At 32.2% G+C, this 23307-nt stretch overlaps 1 protein-coding gene across 2 annotated transcripts; it reads left to right on the top strand.

Moving 5' to 3' along the window:
- The first annotated feature begins 13675 nt into the window (after positions 1-13675).
- On the top strand, positions 13676-22220 carry repo (reversed polarity). 2 transcript variants are annotated; one of them, XM_065362856.1, is made up of 5 exons: positions 13676-14242; positions 19527-20019; positions 20111-20201; positions 20381-20580; positions 20652-22220. In XM_065362856.1, the coding sequence occupies exons 2-5, from the start codon at positions 19548-19550 to the stop codon at positions 21209-21211; spliced, it is 1323 nt and encodes a 440-aa protein (XP_065218928.1). In that variant the 5' UTR covers positions 13676-14242; positions 19527-19547; the 3' UTR covers positions 21212-22220. The 2 variants fall into 2 exon arrangements, with proteins under 2 accessions (XP_065218928.1, XP_065218927.1); XM_065362855.1 differs by having other exon boundaries at positions 13677-14242; positions 20643-22220.
- The last annotated feature ends 1087 nt before the right edge of the window (positions 22221-23307 follow it).

Here is a 23307-nt window from a genome sequence, read left to right as displayed (position 1 = left end):
TTGCATTAATTCTTTGTAATAAACAAGTTTGTATCGAGGTAACAATGTTGCTATTGACCGAGTTAAGATATAGAAAAAATTTTCTTGGTCGAGTTGGTAAGCGAAAAAATATGAAAATTCAACGAAATATGCAGTAAAATTCAATGTGTTTGCTGTAGCAGCGGTGAAAAAAATATAAAAGAATGATAATCCCATCACAAAACATGCCTCTGGAATCAGTAAGAATGTAGGTACGCGTTATTAACTTTCCATTAATAATGATGAGCTTCTGCTACTTTGATAGACTGGATTACGTTTCTTAAGCAGTGGAACGCATTTTATTGAATAGGAAAAGACTAAAAGAGGCTTAGAAAAAATTAGTTCAAATATCCATTTTTCTTTGAAAACCACAGTTGAAGTCGTAAAACGCATACGTGTCTACAAAAATCATGATTGTTTGTATTAGTCATAGATAAGTTGGTATAGGCGGGTATATTAGGTGCCATGGTATTTTCTACGTATGTTTTGGTGGGCACATTATAGGTACCATAAACTACTTTTGGTAGCATAAAATCATTGGGTAAGTATCAATAAAAATTTCTAGGTAGATACGTTTGTACTTTGCAATAAAAATCAACAAAAATGTTAAAAAGGTGATGTCGTATATTTTATTTTTTGTTTGTTGGTTTGTTTTTTTAAACACACGTTGTTTAAAAAATTATTGTGTCAGTAGGAACTCCTTAAATAATCGGTAATGACTAAGGAGTTTAAGTAGGTATAATACCTGAACTGGAGAAAATTGCATCAACAGTTGATATTTCAACGCTCCATTTTTTTCATCTGAAAGTTGTAGGTTTATCAGAATGAAAATTGAAAATTTACCTAGGTAACTAGTAATTAATAATTTTATTTTTAAAAAATAAAATAAAAAAAATGTAGGTAGAAAACTGCGATTTTTTGCTTTTTGTTTTTTTAAACGTAAAATAAATTCAAAATGAAATTGGAAGATCAAAAATACTTGGAGTGTAAATTAAGTAAACTCAGTTTCGCATTAAGTGACATATTTTTTTTTCAATTTTCCGGCCAAAATTGCATACGTAGACAGCCACTAGCCAAAAAAAAAAATAGTAAATTTCACTGAACCCTTTTCCGTATAATTTCTTAGAAGCTGGAAAAAGCATTTCCAAAAATCCATTGAAAACTTTAAGAAAGGCTTGAAACCCGAAAGTGTGACCATTTCGTTTGAAAGACCAAAAATAAATACATACGAGTAAATAAATCAAATTTCAGTTTTCTGTTTCATTATAGGTAGGTATGATGAGTTGATGACAATTGAAGGACTTGAAGTAAGAAGCAAGTCAGCTGTATTTTTAATTTTTTGTGGGAAAAGATTTCATTCAAAGTTATCACAACCTTTTGAAACGTGAACCTGTTTCCTAATTTCCCACAAAAACGAAAAATACTCCTGACTCATTTTCACCCCAAGCCCTTCAATTTTGAAATTTTTCATCACATTAGCCATAAAATCAACGAAAATTCAGCAAAACTAAAAAAAAAATGCAGTTTTAGACCTCATCTGAACTCTTGAAAACGAACATAAAATGTGATCTTTCATCTTTCAAGATTGCCTATCTCCAAAATTTGAAGGCAAACTCACACTCAAGTCACACATTTGAAAATTTCCAAAAGATTTTCAAATGAATTGTTTTCAGCTTGGGACATTTCCTTTTGGGTAATATTCAAAAATGAACAAACTTTTCGGCTCTCACGAAGCTAAGTGATTTTAAATTTGAAAATTTACCCGATCTTCCAAAATGACTCAAAAGTTGTTGTTTTCTAGTTGGGTGGTTGAAATTATGAAATTAATCTCACTAGTTCGTGTCGTTTGAAAACAGAAAACTCAATGAAAATGTTGAAAAATTTTCATACTCAATAGCATCGATTTTTAACTTTCTCAATTTTTAAAAATGTATCAAAAATCCAAAAATGAACTTTGGGAGATGACATTTTAATTACAAGGATTTTTAAAGCATGCAAACTTGAATCATAATTTCCACATTGAGATGTCCAAACTTTTAAATTGTCGTTCAATTGTCTTTTCAATTTTGAAGATCGACAATTTGTCATAATAACACCTAAGTACCTATATTTTTTTGTTCGTCTTCTCGAGCAACATTTTTTTTTTTCAATGAACTTCTTAAATTAGTAAATTTTTAGTTATAGGATCACATAACTCCTTCGATTCACAAGATAGGCAACTTATCGTAATATTATGTTTTTTTGTCCGTCTATTCGATTTGTACCTAAGGTTGGAACATCCCCAACGTTTGACTCAACAACACCCTCCATGAATACTCACATAGTGAAAACAATTTTTTTTGAATGGTTTTACGATGATGGAGCAGTGGCAACCTCTCGAAAAATTCTTTTAAAAATACATGCGAGTAGAAAAATGTAGCAAAAATTTGCTGATTTTTTTCGGATTTGAACTTTTAAATTAGATTTCAAGATGATTTTTGAGTGAGGTTAAAAAATGAAATATTCAAGGTCATTACCCTCAAGTACTTTTCTCCACACGTCAAATTTCAAAATGCTTCGGAAATGTAACCGATTCTAATTCAATTCGATCTGAAATCGTTTTTCTAACCTTTCGTGAAAAAAAATTAGAGTGTATCAATCCAGAACATATTTAAAATTCAGGACACATAATTTGACTGAAAATTGCCGCACGAAAACTAATCACCTTGCTATGCTATCCCTACACCTACCCACATGTCTGGTCACACAATATGACGAGCAATCTCTCAAAACCTCGATCCAACCAAGAACAAATTTTCCTCACGCAAACCTACGCTCGCGGATAAAAATTCTCGTCGTTTATTCGTATCAATTAATAAAATCCCCGCGAACATATTTTCATCGCAAGTTCGAAGCTTGAAAATAGCTTCGGACGAACGAAGACGCACGTATGGTAGCATGTAATGTGCGCTACAAAGCAAGGCGTATATATGATTTCATGACATCGTCCTTTCAGCGTAGAGAACTGACTCAGTTCACAGAACATTTAATTAAACCAATTTAAACCAATTTAAAAAATGTCGCCAAGATCAATTGAGAACGGATGTGTGTAGCTCTTTTTGTTTGTAACTGTAACATCGGATGGAAATCGTATTGTTCCCTTTTGTAGAAATAATTTTTTATGCTACCGTCGTTCGTAGTAGATATACTCGTATATGTAAGTGCAATACGTACGGTGATGATGATGATGAAGCTGACACTTCGAAGACGCCATCGCCAGTATTATTATTTTTTTTTACCACAACATACGACGTACTTGTACTTGATATCTGTAGGTGTCCGGGATAGACCGATCCTAGGAATATTTATTTCTTCAAACTGCGCAATTTCTTCTGGGTTGATATTATTTATGAGATTTCAATTCGTCGCTGTATATAAACTTAATTGTGAAAGTTGGCAAATCTACAAGGCAGATGTGACCTATGCAAATTGGTTACATATTATAGAGTCAACTAAGTATGTAGATAGATGTATAAGGGAAGCAGGAGTGGAATTTCTCTGGCTGATATGAGATTCGTGAGAATAGGTAGAAGGTACATCAGCACCATGACCAACAAGCGGGTGTTTTGTATTTAATTGACGATCATTTATCGTATAAAATTATGGAATATGTTGGCAATATGAATCGTTTACGATAAGGGTGGTTACCTACGTAATGTTTCGCTCTCACTAGCTGTACCAAAGACGATGATGTGATGGGCACGCGACCCCGTTTAATAAGGGTACTCAACCCTATAGTGATGTTGGAAGTTGGAACGTGTTACGTGTACGTGTGCGGTAACTTCAACATTTTTATTGTCGAATTGTGTTGTACGTAGATCAGAAATAAGCCTGGACTCCCTTGGTAGGTATTTTTTTACAATTGAATTTCCTCTGAAGTGAAGCATACGAGTAGTAACGGCTGGTGCTAAAAGTGGTTAATTTATTGATTGGGGGGGGGGTGATTTTTTTAAACTGTGTTATGTGTCTTTGATTTAATTATTGCTTTGATTTTTATGAATTAATTTGGGACATCATAGCCTAACTTGATAAGTGTTCTGGAGATTAATATGTATTTACATCTGTTTTACTCCACAGGTACTTGATCACTTCTTTTTAACTTCTGCTTCGTGGTACCTATTTACATACCTAGGTACTTACTTATTGAAAAACTCATATCTGATCAGAAAATGCTGATTGAATATCTTTTGGAAATAATTGTGACAGGATATTTAAAGCTGCTCAGTGAGTATAGCAAAATAATGAAGAAATTGCATCTCATGAGAGGTTTTTCGCAATCCGAGTTGATTTATTTCGTTACTTAGGTAAACATTTTACAATGAAAATGTAAGATATAGGTATAGGTACCTAGAATCGAAATTAAAGGACATGAAATTGTTCTTTGATTGAGTTCATTTACATTTTTTTTCTAACAAGCCAAACTTCCTTAATGGATTTGAAAAATTCTTGAATAGGTATTTAAAAAGTAGGTACCTACGTATTAAAAAAAGAAAAATGAAATTTCAGCTGTCGAAGCTCATTATTCTCGATTTCTGGGAAATTTTTAGAACCAATGAAAAGATATGAGATTTGACAATTTCAAAACTGCGGAGAGCTGGAATTTTTTTTACTAAATTGCTAATTAATAGGTACCTATTATATGTACAGAGGTCCTGAGCCTCCAACGCAAAATCAAATTTCTCCACACACATCAAACTTTCTTCCTAGAATTTGCTTGTTTTTCGATTAGACTGCCTACTGAAATTCAACTATTCTGGAAATTTTGGAATTTTTGGAGAAAACTGATTTTGCGCTGGAGGCTCCAGAATATCTGGAATTCGCGAAAAATGTATTCAAAATGATCGTGTTAGCTAATAATCGAAATTTTTGCATTCCCATCTTAATGATGCCTTAATTTCAAAAATTGCATTTTTTTGTCAAACTTTGATTATTATTTTGGCATTTTAAAAAATTTTTCCAAAGATTGAGAAATGAATTTGAGCAGTCGAAATTTTGGATTTTAGAGTGTTGACGTGTTCTTTCCAAACATTCGAGATTTTTTCAAATCCGAGGTAAAAGCCTGGAATGATTTCTTTATTAGTAGATTCAAAGATAAGTTCCTTTCGTTTTTGGTTTAAAAGTAGAGCTTTTATCATCTTTAACGAATATCTGAAAAACAAAGTACGCTTTTTGACAAAAAAAAAAACATGCAATTAAACTCTACATATGTGTCATTCCGTAGGTAAAGGGCCCATTTGGTCGTTTTTATTTATCGAGATAATTGTGTTTTTAGTGAAACAGTTGAAAAAATCGAAAATCGAGGTTTTGATGGATTTCGATGTAGAACATATCCGACTATCTCGTGTCGAAGTATCAAGGCCGCAGGTGCGCCCCAAGCAGAGAAAAACGGAACTAAAGTTTTTCTATAAAGGGCCCATTTGGTCGTTTTTGCTTTTTAGCAGTAAATTCGCTTCCAAAAAAATACCCTACAAATTATACTGCACCTAGTTGCCAGTGGCAACATGTATACCATTCAAAAACACGTTTTACGTTGGTGCAGCGTTAGCCGTGTGACACTGATAACGGGTTCAAATCCCACTGGGAAGAAATTTTTTGAAAATTTTTTTTCATGATTTTTATTTTTACAAGTTGAATTTTGACAGAAAATGTAATTTAATCATTTTTTTTCTGCTTTTGAACTGAGTAATGAATTTTTATGCAAAATTTAAATTTATTAATCATTGTTTTTCAGGTTTAAAATACTCATAAACATGAAAATATTGAGTAAAAAAATCGCTATTGCGGGTGGGTAGTAATATTTGACATCAGAAAAAATAATCTTCAATTTTAGGTATGAAGGTTTTCGGATTACGTGAAATTTCAGCTTTTTTCAGAAAAAAAACTTTGAAGGCAATTTTCTCAAAAGTTGAGTTTTTCAAATTTTTAGTTCTGGATTCTTTTTTGGAGTTTTTTTTTGCACTTTTTGGGCTTCTATCCAGCTCATATGATTGCTCCGGAGGTCTACTTTACCCCCTCACCCCTAACTCAATATCGACCAAATGGGCCCTTTACCTGCGGAATGACACATATGGAAAATTTCACAGCCCATAAAGTTACCCATTGCCATTCATTATTTTCTGTGTAGGGTGCATAGTGTTGGTTGTCTTAAAAAAATCGGTCCTTTCTTACAATGAAATTTTTTGAACTGACACTCTCTGATTTGAAAGAAACTAAGCTAGATTGAAAGGGCGTATCCTTAAATTCCTCTAAACGAAATTTCAGGAGCTGAAGTTCATTTTTGAATTTCTGTTGAATTTTTGAAAATTTAAAAAATTCAAAAATTTGTTTTCACGTCAATTCTTCAACTTTTTTAAAAAAGTTTCTTTTTGAACAAAATGAAGTAGTGCACACTTCGTTTTGGAGCCTTTAGCGAGTTTTGAAAATTTTACAGAAATTTCAAAATGCTCTGGAATGGTCAAATAATGAACTTTAGCACCTATAACTTACGAGTACTTTGGTGCTATGTAATTGAATATCCCCTTGATAATTTTAGGCGCGTCAGTTGATAAGTAAATTTTTGACCTATTTGTAGGCAAACTCCAGAAAGAAAACAAATCGAGTTTTCAAAAACAGCGTAGTCGCAAAAGTTTATTTTTGGCACCTCCACAGCGATTTAAAATTCCTGGAGAAAATTTAAAACTCACTGGAGGCTCCAGAATAGTTTATGATACGTTTTGAAGGGGGGGGGGGTGGTTGAAATGAAATACGAGTAACTCTTCCTAGTTCATTTTGTTTGGAAAAAAAAACTTCCATAAAAAACTCTAGAAATTGCCATTACGAGTACAACAGATTTTGTTATTTTTTCGGGATTTTCAAAAAACCAAAAATGAATTTTAGCACTTAAAATTTTGGTTTTTTTAAAATGTTATTTCGAGTATGTTGAACCTACTTTTTCAAATTTTAATCGCATTTCAAGTTTTATATTTTTTATCCAATGTTCAGGTTTCTTGATTCTTGTTGTAGTTGTTGTAGAATGTATTTCCACTCCAAAATTAGGTACTTCGGCCATTTTTTTAAAAAAGGGTGCAAACTTTTTTATCAGATATTTTACCTCACTCTTGGAATTTCCCCTCTAAATTGTATTATGGGTAGGTATTCAAAAGGAAAGGATGGAATAAATAAAAAAATTATAATTCCTCATTCTCAGAAATGAGCTAACGATTCAGGATATGTGAATTGTCGAAACGATGATGAATCATTTCCATACCCTCCTTTTTCCTTCCCTTTCCTCGCAAAAGTCCACTGTTGCATTGATGAAGAGTAGGTATATCTACGTTCTCTGAATTCTAACAATTTTAATTTAATTTTTAGAAATTCAAGTGGAGATCAAGTACCTGCATTATATATTATTATACATATTTTCTTCTTATCTTCTATGAAAGGGGCTTCTTAATTACGCTCGTTGAATTCATAATCGAAAGTTGAAGAACGTAACTATTTGAACCAATAAATTTTCTCGTTTTTGCATTATCAAAATTAATCATTGGAGATGGCTCAAAAATACAGAGAGAAAGCCTTTATAAATTGTAAGAGTTGAAATACTTACCTACTTAATATGTATTGATTTCTATTCAATTTTAAAACCTACAAAATTGATAATTTATACCTATTGAAAAAAAAATGAGAATGAAAAGTTGTTGCTTTGATTTAGAAAAGCTGAGATGATTTTTTCACTTTGTTAGACATTTACCCCCTCACCCCACACTTCTCATATCACAACTTTGCGTTAGGTTTTCTGGCCAATTTTTCAAAATTGCAAAATTTACGTATTTGCAGAACTTGAAAAGTACCTGTCCAGTGTCCAGTGTCCAATCTTTCACAACTTTTCCACAGTTTTTGCCAAATTTTCAATTTCTAAAAATTGTCTCAATCAATTAATTTTGATTTCATTTTGATTTTTGAGTATGACATTTCGTTTAAATAGGCACCTATTTTTTATTGATTGCATTGCAGACCATCGGTTTGGATATCCGGATATGGAAAGAAAATGATATCAGATCTTATCATTGTCAAAATGAACCTAGCGCCCAACAACCTTGTTATCAGCCCCTCCCTCATTCCAAAAAAAAATCTTTTCAAAAAAAAAACGATTTTGCTCTATAATATAACAACCAATATTCGTCAACTCCAACTCTTTGTATAAAATTACCTACTCTCAACCATCCTCGACAACTAAAACCAACCAAGACAGGAACTAAACACACAAAAAAATTTTCCAATTCATTACCACAACGTCAAATCTTGATAACAAACCAAAAAACTTCACGTATAATAACACACTTTTACGCTTTCATAATTCGCCAAACATTAAGGGTGAAAAGTTTTTATTTTTACGTACAGTACGAGTACATGGATGCGGGACCACCATGTGGCAGTCGGAATGCGAGAAACAGCGCGATCCGAACGCAGCTTCGGCGGATGGCGATGCCTTCGGAACAATTATTATGCGCGACGGGCTGATTTAGATCTTTTTTGTGCACTCAGACGCGTGACCCGTACTTTCAACTAGCCCCTTAACTGCATTCAACAATTAGCCATTACCAGGGCAATACGTATAGTTACTTTCCAACATATGGGCGATTAAGATGATGTTTGTTTTTGTACTATTTTTTTTCTCCTCTCATTTTCCCACCCTCCTACCCTTCCTTCAGGAACTATTACCACCGCGGTGAAAAAAAAGGCATAGGCTGACGACGAGTATAGGAAACAATTGGTGTAATGTGAAGTCGATATCTGTATAAGATCTTTCTACATTTTACCTATTCATAGGGTGTATTTGTATTACTCGTAGTTTGGTATTTCGAAATATGCCAACACTGTGTGATGTACCGAAGCATCGAACTGGATGGTTTTTCGTGTTTTGTAAAGGTGTAATAGCGTAAATAGATTCAATTGGATAATTAGGACTACTCGTGAATTGCTTCGTGTGGATAGATTTCAAGATACCTATACTCACGAGTCACGAGGGAAGCTTCCGGAGTGAGTCAGATTTTGACGCAATCACCTATGGCTTATAGGTTCAAAGAGCGAACCCAAAAACCTTCAAAGACTAATTTTGAGCCACTGTATAGTTGATTCTTTAAAAGAAATACTAATTTTTAATTTTTTGGGGGGGGGGAAAGAGGTTGAAAATTTAATTGTTAAAGATGGTAAATTTTGCTTCGTGTAAAATTTATCCTGTAATGCTTATTTTTTGCGTGAAATCATAAATGGTCAAAACGAATGAAAATTGTGAGAATTTCCCAAGAAGTGAGGCGAAAAAAAAACAAAAATATTAATTCGACGTTTTAAAAAAATAACTGTGATTTTTCCTGAAAACCTTGAGTACCTACCTAGATATTTATTCGTTGATTTTGATGCACTTTCCATCTCAAGAGTCATATTAAATTGAAGATAGATTGAATATGGGACAAAATACTCTTTCTATGAGCATAATTATGATGTCAAGTTGAAAGAAAAAAACATTTATTTTGCTGGCAAGTATGAATTTAATTCAGAAGATTGCAGAGATTGGTAACTGCCGCCTGTCCTGATTTTATCGTCGAAATTAATCAGATTTGATCAATTTAAAAAGTCAAATCAAGTCATCGTAAAATTTCAGTTTTCTGCCACTTGGAAGTGTCATCGGATTTGAATGCATTCCGTAAATAAAAACCTACTCATGTGCTTCGTAAGTGAGTAGGTATGAAGAATATTGATGTACATCTATCAATCACCCATTTTGCATATACATATATTGTAAGTAATGAAACCTGCAGTATTGCAAACTATGAAATACGTAATTAATTGATTATGAGAATCGAAATTTATATACATAAAAAGGTCATGACCCCTCACATCACTTACTATATGGAGAAAAATATATACACACAAAGTCGACATAAAAAAAACTCCCCTAATGGCCTTGATGAAAGTTATTTGACCACTTGAAATGTAGAGTGAGTTTTTATGAGTGTGATATTTTGTTCTAAGCAAGATTTTACCCTGTCATGTGCTTAAACCGCTTATAACTTGTAAAACGAGGTTTTTACCTTGAAAAATTCAACTTGAAAATTCGTTAGAGATTATCCCTCCACATTTGAGATTAAACCTGGAAGTATTTTTACATTAAATAAGTAACTTTTTTTCGTGAAATTTTTTTATGAGACTGAGATGGTTTTTGCACTTTTTTCAGTTTGTATCTAGACGAGCGCAGAAAATCCAAAAATTAGGTATGATAAATTCTTTTTTTTCTTTGATACCTATTTTACCAATTCTAGACCAAAAACAGATCTCTGTAATGTATGGCAAAGTGCCAAATTTCCAACAAAGGACCCAAATATTGATAACTCTCTTTATTATTTTGACCTCTGACGTGACATCTTGACATCCTATACAAAACAAATGGTATGGTGATAAAAATTTGGCACATTGCCTCAATTTCATGAAGCTCGACCCTAGAGCATGATCAATAATTTCAAATTTTTGATGGATTTTTTCTATCGACGAAAGGGTTCAATTATTATGGAGGTGATCCAATTTCGAAATATTTATTTCATGTAATCGGTAGAAGTATAAATGCGTCAATATATCGACTTTATTTTTCGAGTGAAAATTTAAATCGTATCAACTATCAAGAGGTGAGTGGCCGAAAAGAAGATCCTACGTATCGACTTGCTGAGCTAATAGACCTATTTTATTGTATGTACATTGTGAGAACATGCACTTGACTTCGTACCATCATATACAAAATAACACAACCATTTGGACATTTTTAGACCTGCCTAATTCATCTTCGTTAAGTTTTTCAAAGGATCAATTTTCTATCTACTTCCTGTTGTCTCGTCTTTTAGACCTACGCAAAAAATATACGTGAAAAATTTGATGAAAAATTGTGTAGGGGTATATAAATCATTCTTTCTGCGAAGTGCGACTAAAAATACACCTTGAAATTTTCTTATCCTCTTTCTAAGAGTCTTCCAACTACTAGTACTAAGTTTCAAGTAACGAGTACCTAATTACCTATACTTATGTAAGTAAATTATGTAAGTTACTCAGGTATTCGGATGGGTCGTTTTTCAGTTTTTCTAAATATTTGAAGGAGCCCAGCGAAAAATCATACTCAAATCACTTAAACAAGACGTAGGAAAAATTTCATATTTTGGGGTCAATAAACCTTCCCAAAGCGTTGAGAACTCAAAATTAGAAAAATTTCAAAATTTTTCAAATGTTTGCAACTCTTTATTTTTTTGTGTTATTAAAGTGGTCTCTCGATGTCTTTAATACTTCCACATCATCACAATTGAACCATTAGAAAAGCTCAACGTTCATTTTTGTCAAGTTGAACACCAGAGCTGAAGCTGCTGAGTTTAACCATTTCTCATTCTGGGTAAATTTTTCTGCTGTTATCACCCCTCCTCCTTCACCTCTCTCAAAAAAGGTATCCCGAAATTTTGGATCAAACAAAAAAGGTGGAAAGAGCGCACAAAAATGCACCATTAAAACAAATTTCAGTCACAGAATTTCAATTTTCAATTTTTGGTGAATTTTTAAAAATTCAAATTTTGCCTAAATTTTTACTTATAGTAAGTTTTGATAAAATCGAGATCGAAATCTGGTATTTGGATCGTAGCTCACTTTTGACCTTTCGAATTGACTGCCTATGGTCTTCAGCCTTTTCATAGTCTTTGGCATATTTTTTATATTTTCCTGCGTTGCTTGAAAAGATTCTGAATTTCATTTGGATTATTTTTACTTTTTTTTTCTTCAAAATTGAGCAATCTGAAAATCTTCTGGAATAGATGTGAATTGTGAAGATCATTTGGTCATAATTCTTTATTTAATTCCATTAAATTTCAAAGAAAAAACTTGAAAAACAACGTCCCCTTGTAGGGGTATCCCTGCCTTATTCTGCAATCCAATACCACAGTTTTAATACCTTCATATTGCTGCAAAATACATACGAGTACAACGAACCCCTTGAATTTTTGCTACTACCTACCGTACCTTACAACTTGTTAATGATGGATAATGTTGAGTTATTTTGAGATTTAATTATCTGTTTTCGATTTCATCAAAAAAGTTGCTCGTTTGCTCAATTTTTCAGTGAATTTGAGTAAACTTTTCACAGAATTATTCTCACAGAAAATGAGTAGATACAAAAATAAAATAGCCTATTTAATCTGATTAAAGTTCTACATTAAGTGTCTAATTTTTTTAAATTTTAAGAAGTGCTGAAAAATATAGGAATAACTGTTTTGGAAACTGTAATGAATTTTATTGATTTTCAGGATAATCAGTGAAATATTTAGAAGGCCAAAAATTAGACTTCGAAGTTCGTGATTATTTACGTCTTTAGTCTGTTTTAAATTCAAGGACAGAATAAGTTGGGAGGAACATTTATTTTCAGGCTATATCAAAATCATCTTACCCATCGAAATTCTTGATTTTACAACTCATGTGTGATTTTTACCTTTTTAAAAAAGATTCATTACCTGCATTCAAGTTTTTCAAAACTGAAATTTAACGTTAATTTCTGAAATTGAAGATTGTTTTTTGATGAAAACAAAGATATAGATTTTCCAACTTTATTGATGCGAGTAATTTCCTTTGAAAATTTTCCTATCATATTTCAACAAAGTATACCTAATATAAATTTCTTTTTGAAATTTGTGAGCATTTTGTAAAAATGTGTGATGAGAGAATCGTGAGAATCATGTGAATAATTTGCAATTTGATTGCATCTTTTGCAAGTAAAGTCCTATCAAAATTTTTAATTGAGTGCCATTTTAATAACTGGATCAACAATGTAACCAGGTATGAGGTAGGCTTTGATTGGTCAATTTTTTAATTTGATTCGTGTATTTTTTAAAAAATGAAAGATAGGTTGGTTGAATGAGAAATTCAAAATTATCATCGTTAATTTTTATCAAAGAAATCAATTTCGTATCATTTGAATTCAACCTCGTGAAAGTCTTTGAAAACAGCAGGATTTTTTTTTTCTGTTAGCTGGGCTCACAATAATTTTTCAATAATGAAAACATAAAAATAAAAATAATACAATTTGATTTTTCAATCCTCCTCCCCGCCTCCTTCATCCCTCCATATCAGCTCGACGATTAATCTGAATTTGGAAGGAGATTCTCGAGTAGATAGTTTTCAAAGGTGCTAATTTGTTCCAAAAAACAAAAATTATTATACTCTCCTTTCCAACTTTTTAAGCTTCAAATTTAATTTAAACATAAAAAATTATGCTTTAAAAAAATTTCCAAAAAATGAATAAAAAAAAACCTGCACAATGAAGATAGGTAGACCACTAATTACCTACTTAGACAAAACTTTCTCCATCCGATTTGGCGTTTTAGACCTATACCTATAAAAAGCCCGCGAATTATTCCATCTAAACGGCAGGGAAAACCAGACTCGGAGCGATGATGAGGAAAAGAAACGTCGTATATTTCCACGATCGGTGACATAACCATAAAATATGGAAGGATACTCTCTATTCTATTGGCTGTAGCGTGGCCACGCCTACCGCAGATGATCGCTCATTGGTGACCTTTCTCTTGCATCCGCGGACCCCTTTTTTTCAAAACTCCGAAACCCGAATATACGTAATCCCGTTTACGAAAGATGCACACTGTTACACTCAACTTTAAGAAATAATGACACCTTTATTATTTCTATAAGTAATCAATTATTCGCGCTTTTTTTCTATTCCGTATCACTAGTTGCGGCGATTTTCGCGGGGCTTCGGCGCGCAAAAAAAAACGTTTTTCGGTTACACGTTCGATGTCGACTTTCGAAATGAGAAGAAATAATTTCTATAAGTGACAAAAACCGCGGTATTCGTCAATTGCCTTTAATTTGCTGTTAACTGGACTTATTAAATATTGTGTCGCGTACCCCGTGCTCGCCGCTCATCCTCGGAGACCAATTGTTGGTAATCATTTGAAATTAAGGCTAACTGTTTCTTCTATTATTTTTGATTATATCTATTTTAGAACGGTTAAAAACGGTAGTTTTTGTTAAGTTTACGATAACTTTTAATTTAATAATAATTAAGATCGTTTGTTGGTTACGCGCGGAGGGTGAAAAGTGGGACGGAAATTTTGCTACGCTGATTGCTCAAGCTCCGGGTACGATTTTCGCACTGGCCAGAATTGCGGTAATTAACCATATTATTTGTTTATTAATTTTTAATTTTCCTAAAGGTGATTAACGTGGTGCTGATTGCGTTGATTGGCTACTATTTCACGTTGTTGTGGTATTTTGATACTTTAATATGGTGAAGACTGGTGATATCTGTATTGATGAATGAAAGGATTTGTGAATTGTCTGACGCGTCTCCTGTGAGAGACTTTTGACCGTCAAAGTTCAATCCCCTTGTTGATTAAATTGGAAAATTAAATGGTCAATAATGTTACCCTAGCCTGAGTTGATTTCAATAAGTTGGTTAAGCTTAGTAGATTGTTAATCTTTGCTGTTGGAATCAAAATGCATCTGTGAATTAGAAATATTTGCGACGCCAAAAAATAAACGTCGTCAACTTCGACTTTCGTTTCAAAAATTATAATTCTTCAATTCGAGCAAAAGTATCAATTTTGAAAAAACACTGAATCTATGTTAAATAAGTCGGTTTTTATTTTTTTAAATACCTACTCAAGGCAAGGCAACTCCAATCTCTACTTACTTTAACAATCCTCCTCATCATTCAAACAAAGCAAAAGAGCAGATAATGAATAAAATCGTAACTTTAGACATTATTAAGATCATCTGACCAAGTCAATAAATAAATGAAATGAAAGTCGAGTCAAAAAGAAATTTTGTTGAGGCTAAGAAAGAGTTTGGTGCTGCTTATTTAAAGTTAGGTAACCAAAAAAAAAAACATTAAATTAGAAATTGCTAGATAAAATTTCCAATTACCTACAAGCAAATAGGCACTTACTTGAGCTGTTTTTCTAAACTCATAGAAACGCCATAAATTCGCCTTGAAACACACCCATTGACGTGGCAATTGAGACAAACAGTAAGACAGATTACTTATAACACAATTTTCTACAAATCGAACCTGAAAATTTTTTGAAATTGTACACGTAGGTCGTAGACCAATAATGAGTATTTTTCTGTAAAATAGTTTACCCTTTCAGTTTCAAAAAATATGAAGTTTGGATATCTGTCCATGAAAATTTATGCCTGCCAAAGAATCCACCTATTAGAAATTTCGTGTGCCTAATATTTGATTCCGATAGTTTGAAGGAATTTCATAGCAAATGATTTGCCCGAAATCTGTGTTCTGAGTTGAAAACAAATTTCCGTTCAATTTATAGACAATTCAAAATCTTGTTGATAATCTTAAAATACCTAAGGGCCATTCCACGTCAATTGAACCAAGAAGTGGTAGGGGGGTCGGTGATTTTTTTGAAATTTTCCCTGTGGAAAGACCTTCCGAAGGGATGACCAATGGCGCAAATCGCAGCCCTCTAGCTCATTTTTAAAGGCAGCCAGGGGGTGTCAAAGTTTCCAGTGATCCTAAAATATCATCCATTTCATTACTCAATAACCGCGATACCTACCAAAATGGAACTTTTTCTCACAGTTAGGGGTTTTGAAAGGTTTTTTGGGAATATCATAAAAATCAGTGTTGCCACTTTTTTTTGTACAAAAAATTAGCTCAAAAAGTTTCGAAACGTAGATTTCATATCGTTCCGACTCTCAAAAACTCTGAAAAAAATACATTATGCACAACTTTTCATGCTGAACAATATATTAAAAAATTGGGATGGTACCATGTTGCAAAGTCGATTTAAAAAAATTCAAAATTTGCGGAAAAAATGGGATTTTTTGATTTAAAACAATATGAATAAAAGTATTTATTGGTGAAGTTGGCCCATTTGACCCCTATTTCTTACGCATCTGTCAAAAAAGTTGAAAAAAAACCTTATATTCGATAAAATAAACTCCTCACAAAGAAAAACAAAATTCGAAAAAATTCAATTTTCAATTTTCTGACGTATTTCATGAACAAGTTGATAAAAATTACACTCACAACAAAAAAATAAAAATTCGTTCATTTTTTGAATCTTTCCGAATTTGGGGTCAAATGGGTCAACTTCACCTAATAAAACCTTTTTTATCGTATTTTTTCGGAAATTTTCAATTTTTTAAAATCGATTTTACGGAATAACGCCATCCCAATTTTTTAATATGTTGTTCAGCATAGTTGTGCATAATATATTTTTTTCAGAATTTTTGAGAGTTGGAACGATATGAAAACTAGGTACGTTTTGAAACTTTTTGAGCTAATTTTTTGTACAAAAAAAAGTGGCAACACTGATTTTTATGATATCACCAAAAAGCCTTTCAAAACCCCTAACTACATATGAGAAAAAGTTCCATTTTGGTAGGTATCGCGGTTATCGAGTAATCCACTGCTGAAATGGATGATATTTTAGGATCACTGAAAACTTTAACACCCCCTGGCTGCCTTTAAAAATGAGCTAGAGGGCTGCGATTTGCGCCATTGGTCATCCCTTCGGTAGGTCTTTCCACAGGAAAAATTTCAAAAAAATCGCCGAACCTCCCTTTCACTTCTTGGTCCAATTGACGTGGAATGACCCCTCACTTGAATGATGAAAGTCCTCACTTTTCACAGATCCAATTGATGCAAAGTCTTCCTTCTTCCCCCTCTCTTTCCTTCTTTCTACCCTTCTCAGTGAAAGCACACTGCCATAGTTCACTTTTATACCTGGAAATCCATTTTTGTCAGATTAAAAATTTGTATGAATAGAAAAATTGAAATTTCTAAAAATAATAATTGACACTGGGATGCTAAATGATCGATGAATTTTGGGCCCCGACAATTTTTGCTGAGATTTTGGAACACAAAAATTGGGAGGCAACATGCAACCTGGCCAACCTGGGGTTGATAAACTCTTTTTGAAAATAAATCAACTCTTCACTCGATTCAACTCATTTTAAAGTGAGTTAAAATAGGCCAACTAAACACTTTAAAAATTCTGTTTTCAACACTGTTTGAGCTCTTTTGCCTGATCTTCAAAAATGTCTCAAACACTATTTTTTTTTAAAAAAACAGCTGATTTGAAAATAAATTCAAAGTAGCAGATGTCCATTTTTGTAGGTTATATGTACTTGATCTTTAAAAGATTGGGCTCGGAAGAAGTTCGGAGGACTCATAAAGAAAAATTTCAATGCCCCAAAACGCAGAATTTAATTCCAATTTTTTTTGACAACTCTAACAAAACACAAGGAAAAATGTTCACATGGCGAAAAAATTGGAATAAATAAACAAGATCAAATGTCGCGGAGTTATTTTCAATTTTGAAAAAAGATTGATTTTGGAATTTTAGTTGAAGTATAAAAACATAATAAGTAAATATTTCTATGCAGCATCAAAATTTCCTTGCAGAAAAAACTTTAACTTGTATGGAAAATGTATTTTGATTTTATAATCAATTTCATGGGTAGATAATTTATTTTTTTGCAACGTGATTTTGAAAATTTGCTACTTGATTTTTTAGTTCCTCCCTATACTTCAAATTTCAAAATAAAATTGCAACAAATTTTCAAAACTGTTGCGTTTTTTGCTTTATTATGTTAGGTAGGTCTAGGTACATTTTTTATTTTTACAAAAATGAAAATTTTTCTCAATTCAATTTTTTTGGATTGTTAAATGCCCTGCATATTATTGAATTTTTCAAAAAAATCTAAACTCGTACGTTTTCAAGAGATGAGTAAGTACCTATAAACAGATATTTTCTGAGAGAAAATATTTTTTACTTAAGTAAGTACTATGTAGGCTACCTGAATATTATTCAAAAAATTTCAATCATGTTTTTTGAAAATTCAAATATTTAGAATGTATGTATTTGAATATAATGAAGGCTCTGGCTCAGATTGAAAGTCTTAAATTTTTGTCAAGTTGTTTTGATATCGTAGCACAATTTTTCCTCGACTCAACTCCAACTTTTTCTTTTTTTAAAGAGAAAAAAGCAAAGCATATTTTCATTTTTCACTCTACATTTTGAAATGTTTTCCCTTTTACTATAGAAAGGTATTTTTTCAAAAAATGCAACAACAATATAATTTTTTACTTTTCCAGTTTTTATTTCAAAGTAGGTATAGGTACCTATGCTTTTACTTAAACATGATGAAAAATTGAAATTGAAAATTTGAAAAATCGAATAATGTCTCTAAGAAATATTTTCCAGATTTTTTCAGAGCAACAGCTCAAAGCAGTAGGGAAGGTTAAGTATTTTCTAAAGCTAAAATTTCAAAAAAAAAACTGAAATTTAAAAACAATATACCCAGGTACTCATCTAAACTTTTTTTGGCTCGTGTCAGAATGATGTGCCTTTCAAAAATAACGGAAGAAGAGAGAATGTGATCTAGATGAAAGATTCTCAAAGTTGCTGGTGTTGAATTTCATATTTCGGAATTTCGAGAATTATTTCGAAGAAATTTGGTTCCAGAGAGTACTTGATCGTTTTCTTTTCTCGTTCATGTTAGAAGGAGCACCTAAAAATCGCTGATAGTTGAAATACGATCTAAAAAAATATCTTTAGAGTTGTAGCAGTCCAAATCATACATTTTAGGATTTTGAGTATTTTGTATTACTTATTATTTTTTTTTTCTCGAAAAATAATTGACCCCAAAAAATGTGTAGTTCCCATTTCTGCCAAAATTAGGCTTCTGAATAGATTGATTTTAATTTGAACATGACCAAAATTTGGTTAACTCTCTTCAACTTGTTTCAACTTTTATTCCCATATTTATATTTTTGCATTTTGATTCATCACAAAAGTACAAGCTTGACCTTCCAATGCCTCAGAAAACCTACTTTAGCAGAATGGATTTCAAAAATTTTCAAACGAGAAGTTGGACTAAAAAATCAATTAAAAAAAATAATAATAAATGTAAGGTACCTATCGCTCATTTTCGGAATTAATTTTGTCAAAACCATTAAGTTGATTCCCAAAACCAAATTTAAAAACGCAGACGGAAACAAAAGGCCAAATTGATAGAAATTCGCAATAAAATTTCATCACCTGAAAATTTTTCCACTTTCTCTCCTCCTATATTTTTTTTATGAACTGTAGATTGCAGGTAGCCTACTTAAAAGTAAAAATTATTTTTGTCGAAAAAATACAAATTTAGAATTTTTTGAAAAATTATAGAAACTATGGACTCCGTCTGCCTAGACACAATTTGTACAAATTCAGAGGCTTGAAATTGTTTTATTTCGTATCTTTTTCACTTACAACTTCAAAAAAAGAAGCAAAAATGTTACTTTATCCAGTTTCCTTTCAGTATCAGTATCAAGGTCTCAAATACCTGTTTTCACAATACAGAAAAAAATAGCCTAGATAATCTTCTATACAGCAGTATCTCATTTTTTTTCTCACACAACACTCGTTTATTTATTCTTGCAGATTTAATCCACAGGCGCGAAAATGGAACCAAACCCATTCGACGATTCCATCTTCCCCGAATTTTCGATCGGTAACCTCAACGCGAGTAATGCCACGTCTGTGATCACATCGTCAAAGGGAATGTGCGCCAATGATAATCGTAATCACTCGATTCAAGTCATGTTAGGCTTACAACAGCCAGAAATGATGTTCAGTATGTCACCATCCGACCATCAGTTGGATGAACACCATATTCCTCACCATCATCCCGAAGACATCAATAATATTTTCAATTCTACCTCATCATCGATGGTCAGCACCGTAATCACCAGCCAGAATATCAAACCTAGATCTATATCACCTTGTACTACCACTTCTCAACCATCACCTACCACTATTAGTCAGCATATTCAAAAAGTAAATGTGGGTTCAGCTCCTGAATCCGTGACAACTACCACGATTGAGGAGAAAAGTAAACAAGAGGTGGATACTACTTGTAATATACAAACTTCTGGTGAGTATCATTTGATGCGAGTTCTTGATAGGTACCTATCAAAATTAAGCTTCAGAAATTGGCATCATGAATTTCGTATTTTTTTTTTTAGTTATCGTATCTGAAGCCTCCGGAACGAAGAAAAACGACAGCAAAAGTAAAAAGAACGAAGCACCAGGAGGCATGAAAAAGAAGAAAACCAGGTTTGTGAACATTTCATTTTTGCAACTTCGCTAAAATTTCATCAATTTTTTGATAATTTTTACACATTTTTTTGTAATTCAAAAAATTTCTTCAAACTGAAAATCGAAAAAAATCCCTCATTTTCACTTTTAATTACGCGAGACTAATAATAAATTCTAAAAAATTGTTCATTTCTCAGGACTACATTTACTGCATACCAACTCGAAGAACTAGAACGTGCTTTTGAAAGAGCCCCCTATCCTGACGTATTCGCCCGAGAAGAATTAGCCTTAAAATTAAACCTAAGCGAATCTCGAGTCCAAGTATGGTTTCAAAATCGACGCGCTAAATGGCGAAAACGAGAACCACCTCGTAAAACCGTCTACCTAAACAGTATGGGTAAGTTTGATCAATTTAAACGTAAATTTACTTCAAAAGATTAATACCTTCATCGCTTATAGGATCACCAGGTAACAGCCTAGCGACCTCTAATTACACCTCGTTGGCACCATTCAGCGGAAACGTATCTCCATCGTTGAACAGTGGATCACCAATGGTGAATTCGGATCCATGGACGTACAGTTCGTCTTACGATTTAAATCATCTTAATTTATTGAACGCTTCAAATTCTCCTTACACATCTTATAATTCATCTCCTAATGTTGGCAACAATCCCTACAATTACAACATCCTTTCCCAGAACGATGGAGGGTCTTCGCTGGTGAATGCGGGCCTCTACACCGGCAACATACGAGGAAGCCCTTCCGAATATATAAATTTAAATAGCGAAGAATTACTAAACCGAGAGTACCACCAGTCTCATATAAATTTAAATGATACTAAGCCTATGGTTAATTACATGGCTCATTTGAGTCCAGAACGTTACACCGATGAAGGGCCAATTATGCACGATAAGGACCTAAATCGTACGAATATTGGCGGTTTTAATATCGGAGGCGGATTGATGGAAGAGGATCAGTCTGTCAAAGAGGATTGTTCTAGGATGAAAGTCGAGTACAATATGTATTAAAAAATTAAAGTGCTGCCTATTTAAAAAAAAAAAAAAAAAAAAAAAAAAAAAACGTGTTATGTAAGGCATTTAGCCTAATGGGGGATAATTTAAGGACACAATATATTGAGCATCCAGTTTACATTTTGATCTAAAAATTTTCATTTTTTTCAGCATGGCCCAAGTGTAAATAAGTACCTACCTATATTAATAATTTCAATTTCGAACCCTCACGATGATGATGGAGCATACCAGGTGTCCTTAGTTGAAAATTTTGGGTATAATAATGCCTATTTTTTGCCAAAAAAGTAAATTAGAATTTTCAGAATGAAAATGGAACTGAGTGCTCAATGAGTGTGAACTGTGTTCTATTAGGCTAAATGAACTTAATGTTAATACCTACACCTATTATTTTTTCTCTCTATGTACCTACTGTAATACTCATTTTGTGTAAATGATTCAAGTATTTGAAATTAGGGTGCCTTCTTTTTTTTATGGTCGTTTTGATATTTCAAAATATTTTTTTTCAGTTGTTGAAATTGGTATTTTTAATTTTAAGTTAATTTTTAATTTGTTTTTTGTTCTTCTGTTTTTCAACTATTTTGTATTTGTACCTATTAAGTTTAAAGATGAATAGTAGGACATTTGTTAAGTCGAACAAAAATTGGACGATAGATCGTTAATATTTTCAAAAATATTCTGCATTTCTGTGCATTAGGAGGGGAGGGGGGGGGGGGGGGTTGAGGAAGAATTTTTCGCATTTCTCTCAACGTAATATTGAGGGAAATAATGTTAAAAATGTTTCAAGTCATTTTTGAAATTGCAACGGTATTTTTCCAAAAATAGCAATAAGCTAAGTAAAAGTACCACCTATTAAAAGATTTTTTCTTTTTCAAAAGTGGTTGAAATTTGTTAAAATTGAAAAATCAATAATCCATCATTCAATTTTTGTTTGATAGTAACATTTTTAGGATATGTTTAGTGAATTTGTGTGTAAATATACTATAATATAATGCTTATTTACTATCAATCGTTTCATTTTAAATCATTTATCAACTTCATTGGTCTAATTTTTAAATTTTAAATTTTCACAAAACACAAAGATGCATGGCAAATCTTTTCCAACCCAACTTCTCAAAATTGTATTGGTACTTTTATGAGAAAATTGCTGAGAAATTGAATGAGATAAATGATAAGGCCATTTCAATTTTAGCCTGCACTTAAAATTGAAACATCTATGACTGATTGAAATTTTAAAAATTCTCTAACCCCTTCAATTTTAGCAAAACATGATAATGAACATTTGTGTTCAGAGCATTTAAAGTTACCCAAATTAGGTTGTATTTTATTTTTTGTCTAATCCGAACTGAAAATTAGAAGTGCTAAAGTGTTCTAAAAATTGAAAGCACTTTAAATTTTTTTTCAATTTTACAAAAATTCAATAGCCTTTAATTTTGAGTTTAGAAATAATGAATACTTACAGGAAAAAAAATCACAAAAAAACAGAAGATTTCAATTAAAAAACAAAAAAAAACCACGAAACAATATGCCTATGTATAAACATTCAAATTGAAATTTAATAATGAAATTCTATTGAGACTTTGACAATTATTATTGGCAAAGAAGATACATTTTCCAAATTTTTGTCTGAAAAGTGAGACTACTTTGAAACTTTTTGGCAATAAAGGAATATTTTTTGGCAATTTGTGACATAAAAGTAAGAATTTTTGACCATTTCTAGCAAGATTCAGACAATTTTAGCAAAATGCAGAGCTCTTTTAGCAAATTTTGAAAAAATTGAGACTTTGAAATATTAAAAAAAACTACAATTTTCAGTAATTTTTGGGGAAAAAGAAAACTTTTAAGCAACCTTTGATAAAAAAGTGACTTTTCAGAAATTTTTGGCACTTTTAGGTAAAAAAGCGAGTTTTTTTTTAGCAATTTGATGAAAAGCGAGAATTTTTGTCAATTTTTGCGGAAAAACTATAGTTTTTAGAATTCACTATCACCATAGTAATAGTTTTTTTTTTGCAATTTTTTAGTAAAAAAATGACCTTTTTAAGGAAAATGTTGGTAAAACGCCGAGACTCACGTTGACAAATTTTAACAAATAGACT

Source organism: Planococcus citri, chromosome 4 (assembly GCF_950023065.1).
Source record: "Planococcus citri chromosome 4, ihPlaCitr1.1, whole genome shotgun sequence".
In the NCBI taxonomy this organism is placed as follows: Eukaryota; Metazoa; Arthropoda; class Insecta; order Hemiptera; family Pseudococcidae; genus Planococcus; species Planococcus citri.
The sequence above is the reverse complement of the archived record's forward strand: the minus strand, read 5'-3'. Positions and strand labels throughout refer to the sequence as shown.

Bases quoted from the DNA above. Each gene is read 5' to 3' on its own strand.
- repo (XM_065362855.1), top strand. From the start codon at position 19,548: ATGGAACCAAACCCATTCGACGATTCCATCTTCCCCGAATTTTCGATC. The intron at 20,202-20,380 runs GTTTGTGAACAT...TTCATTTCTCAG, and splicing joins ATGAAAAAGAAGAAAACCAG to GACTACATTTACTGCATACC. The intron at 20,581-20,642 runs GTAAGTTTGATC...CATCGCTTATAG, and splicing joins CGTCTACCTAAACAGTATGG to GATCACCAGGTAACAGCCTA.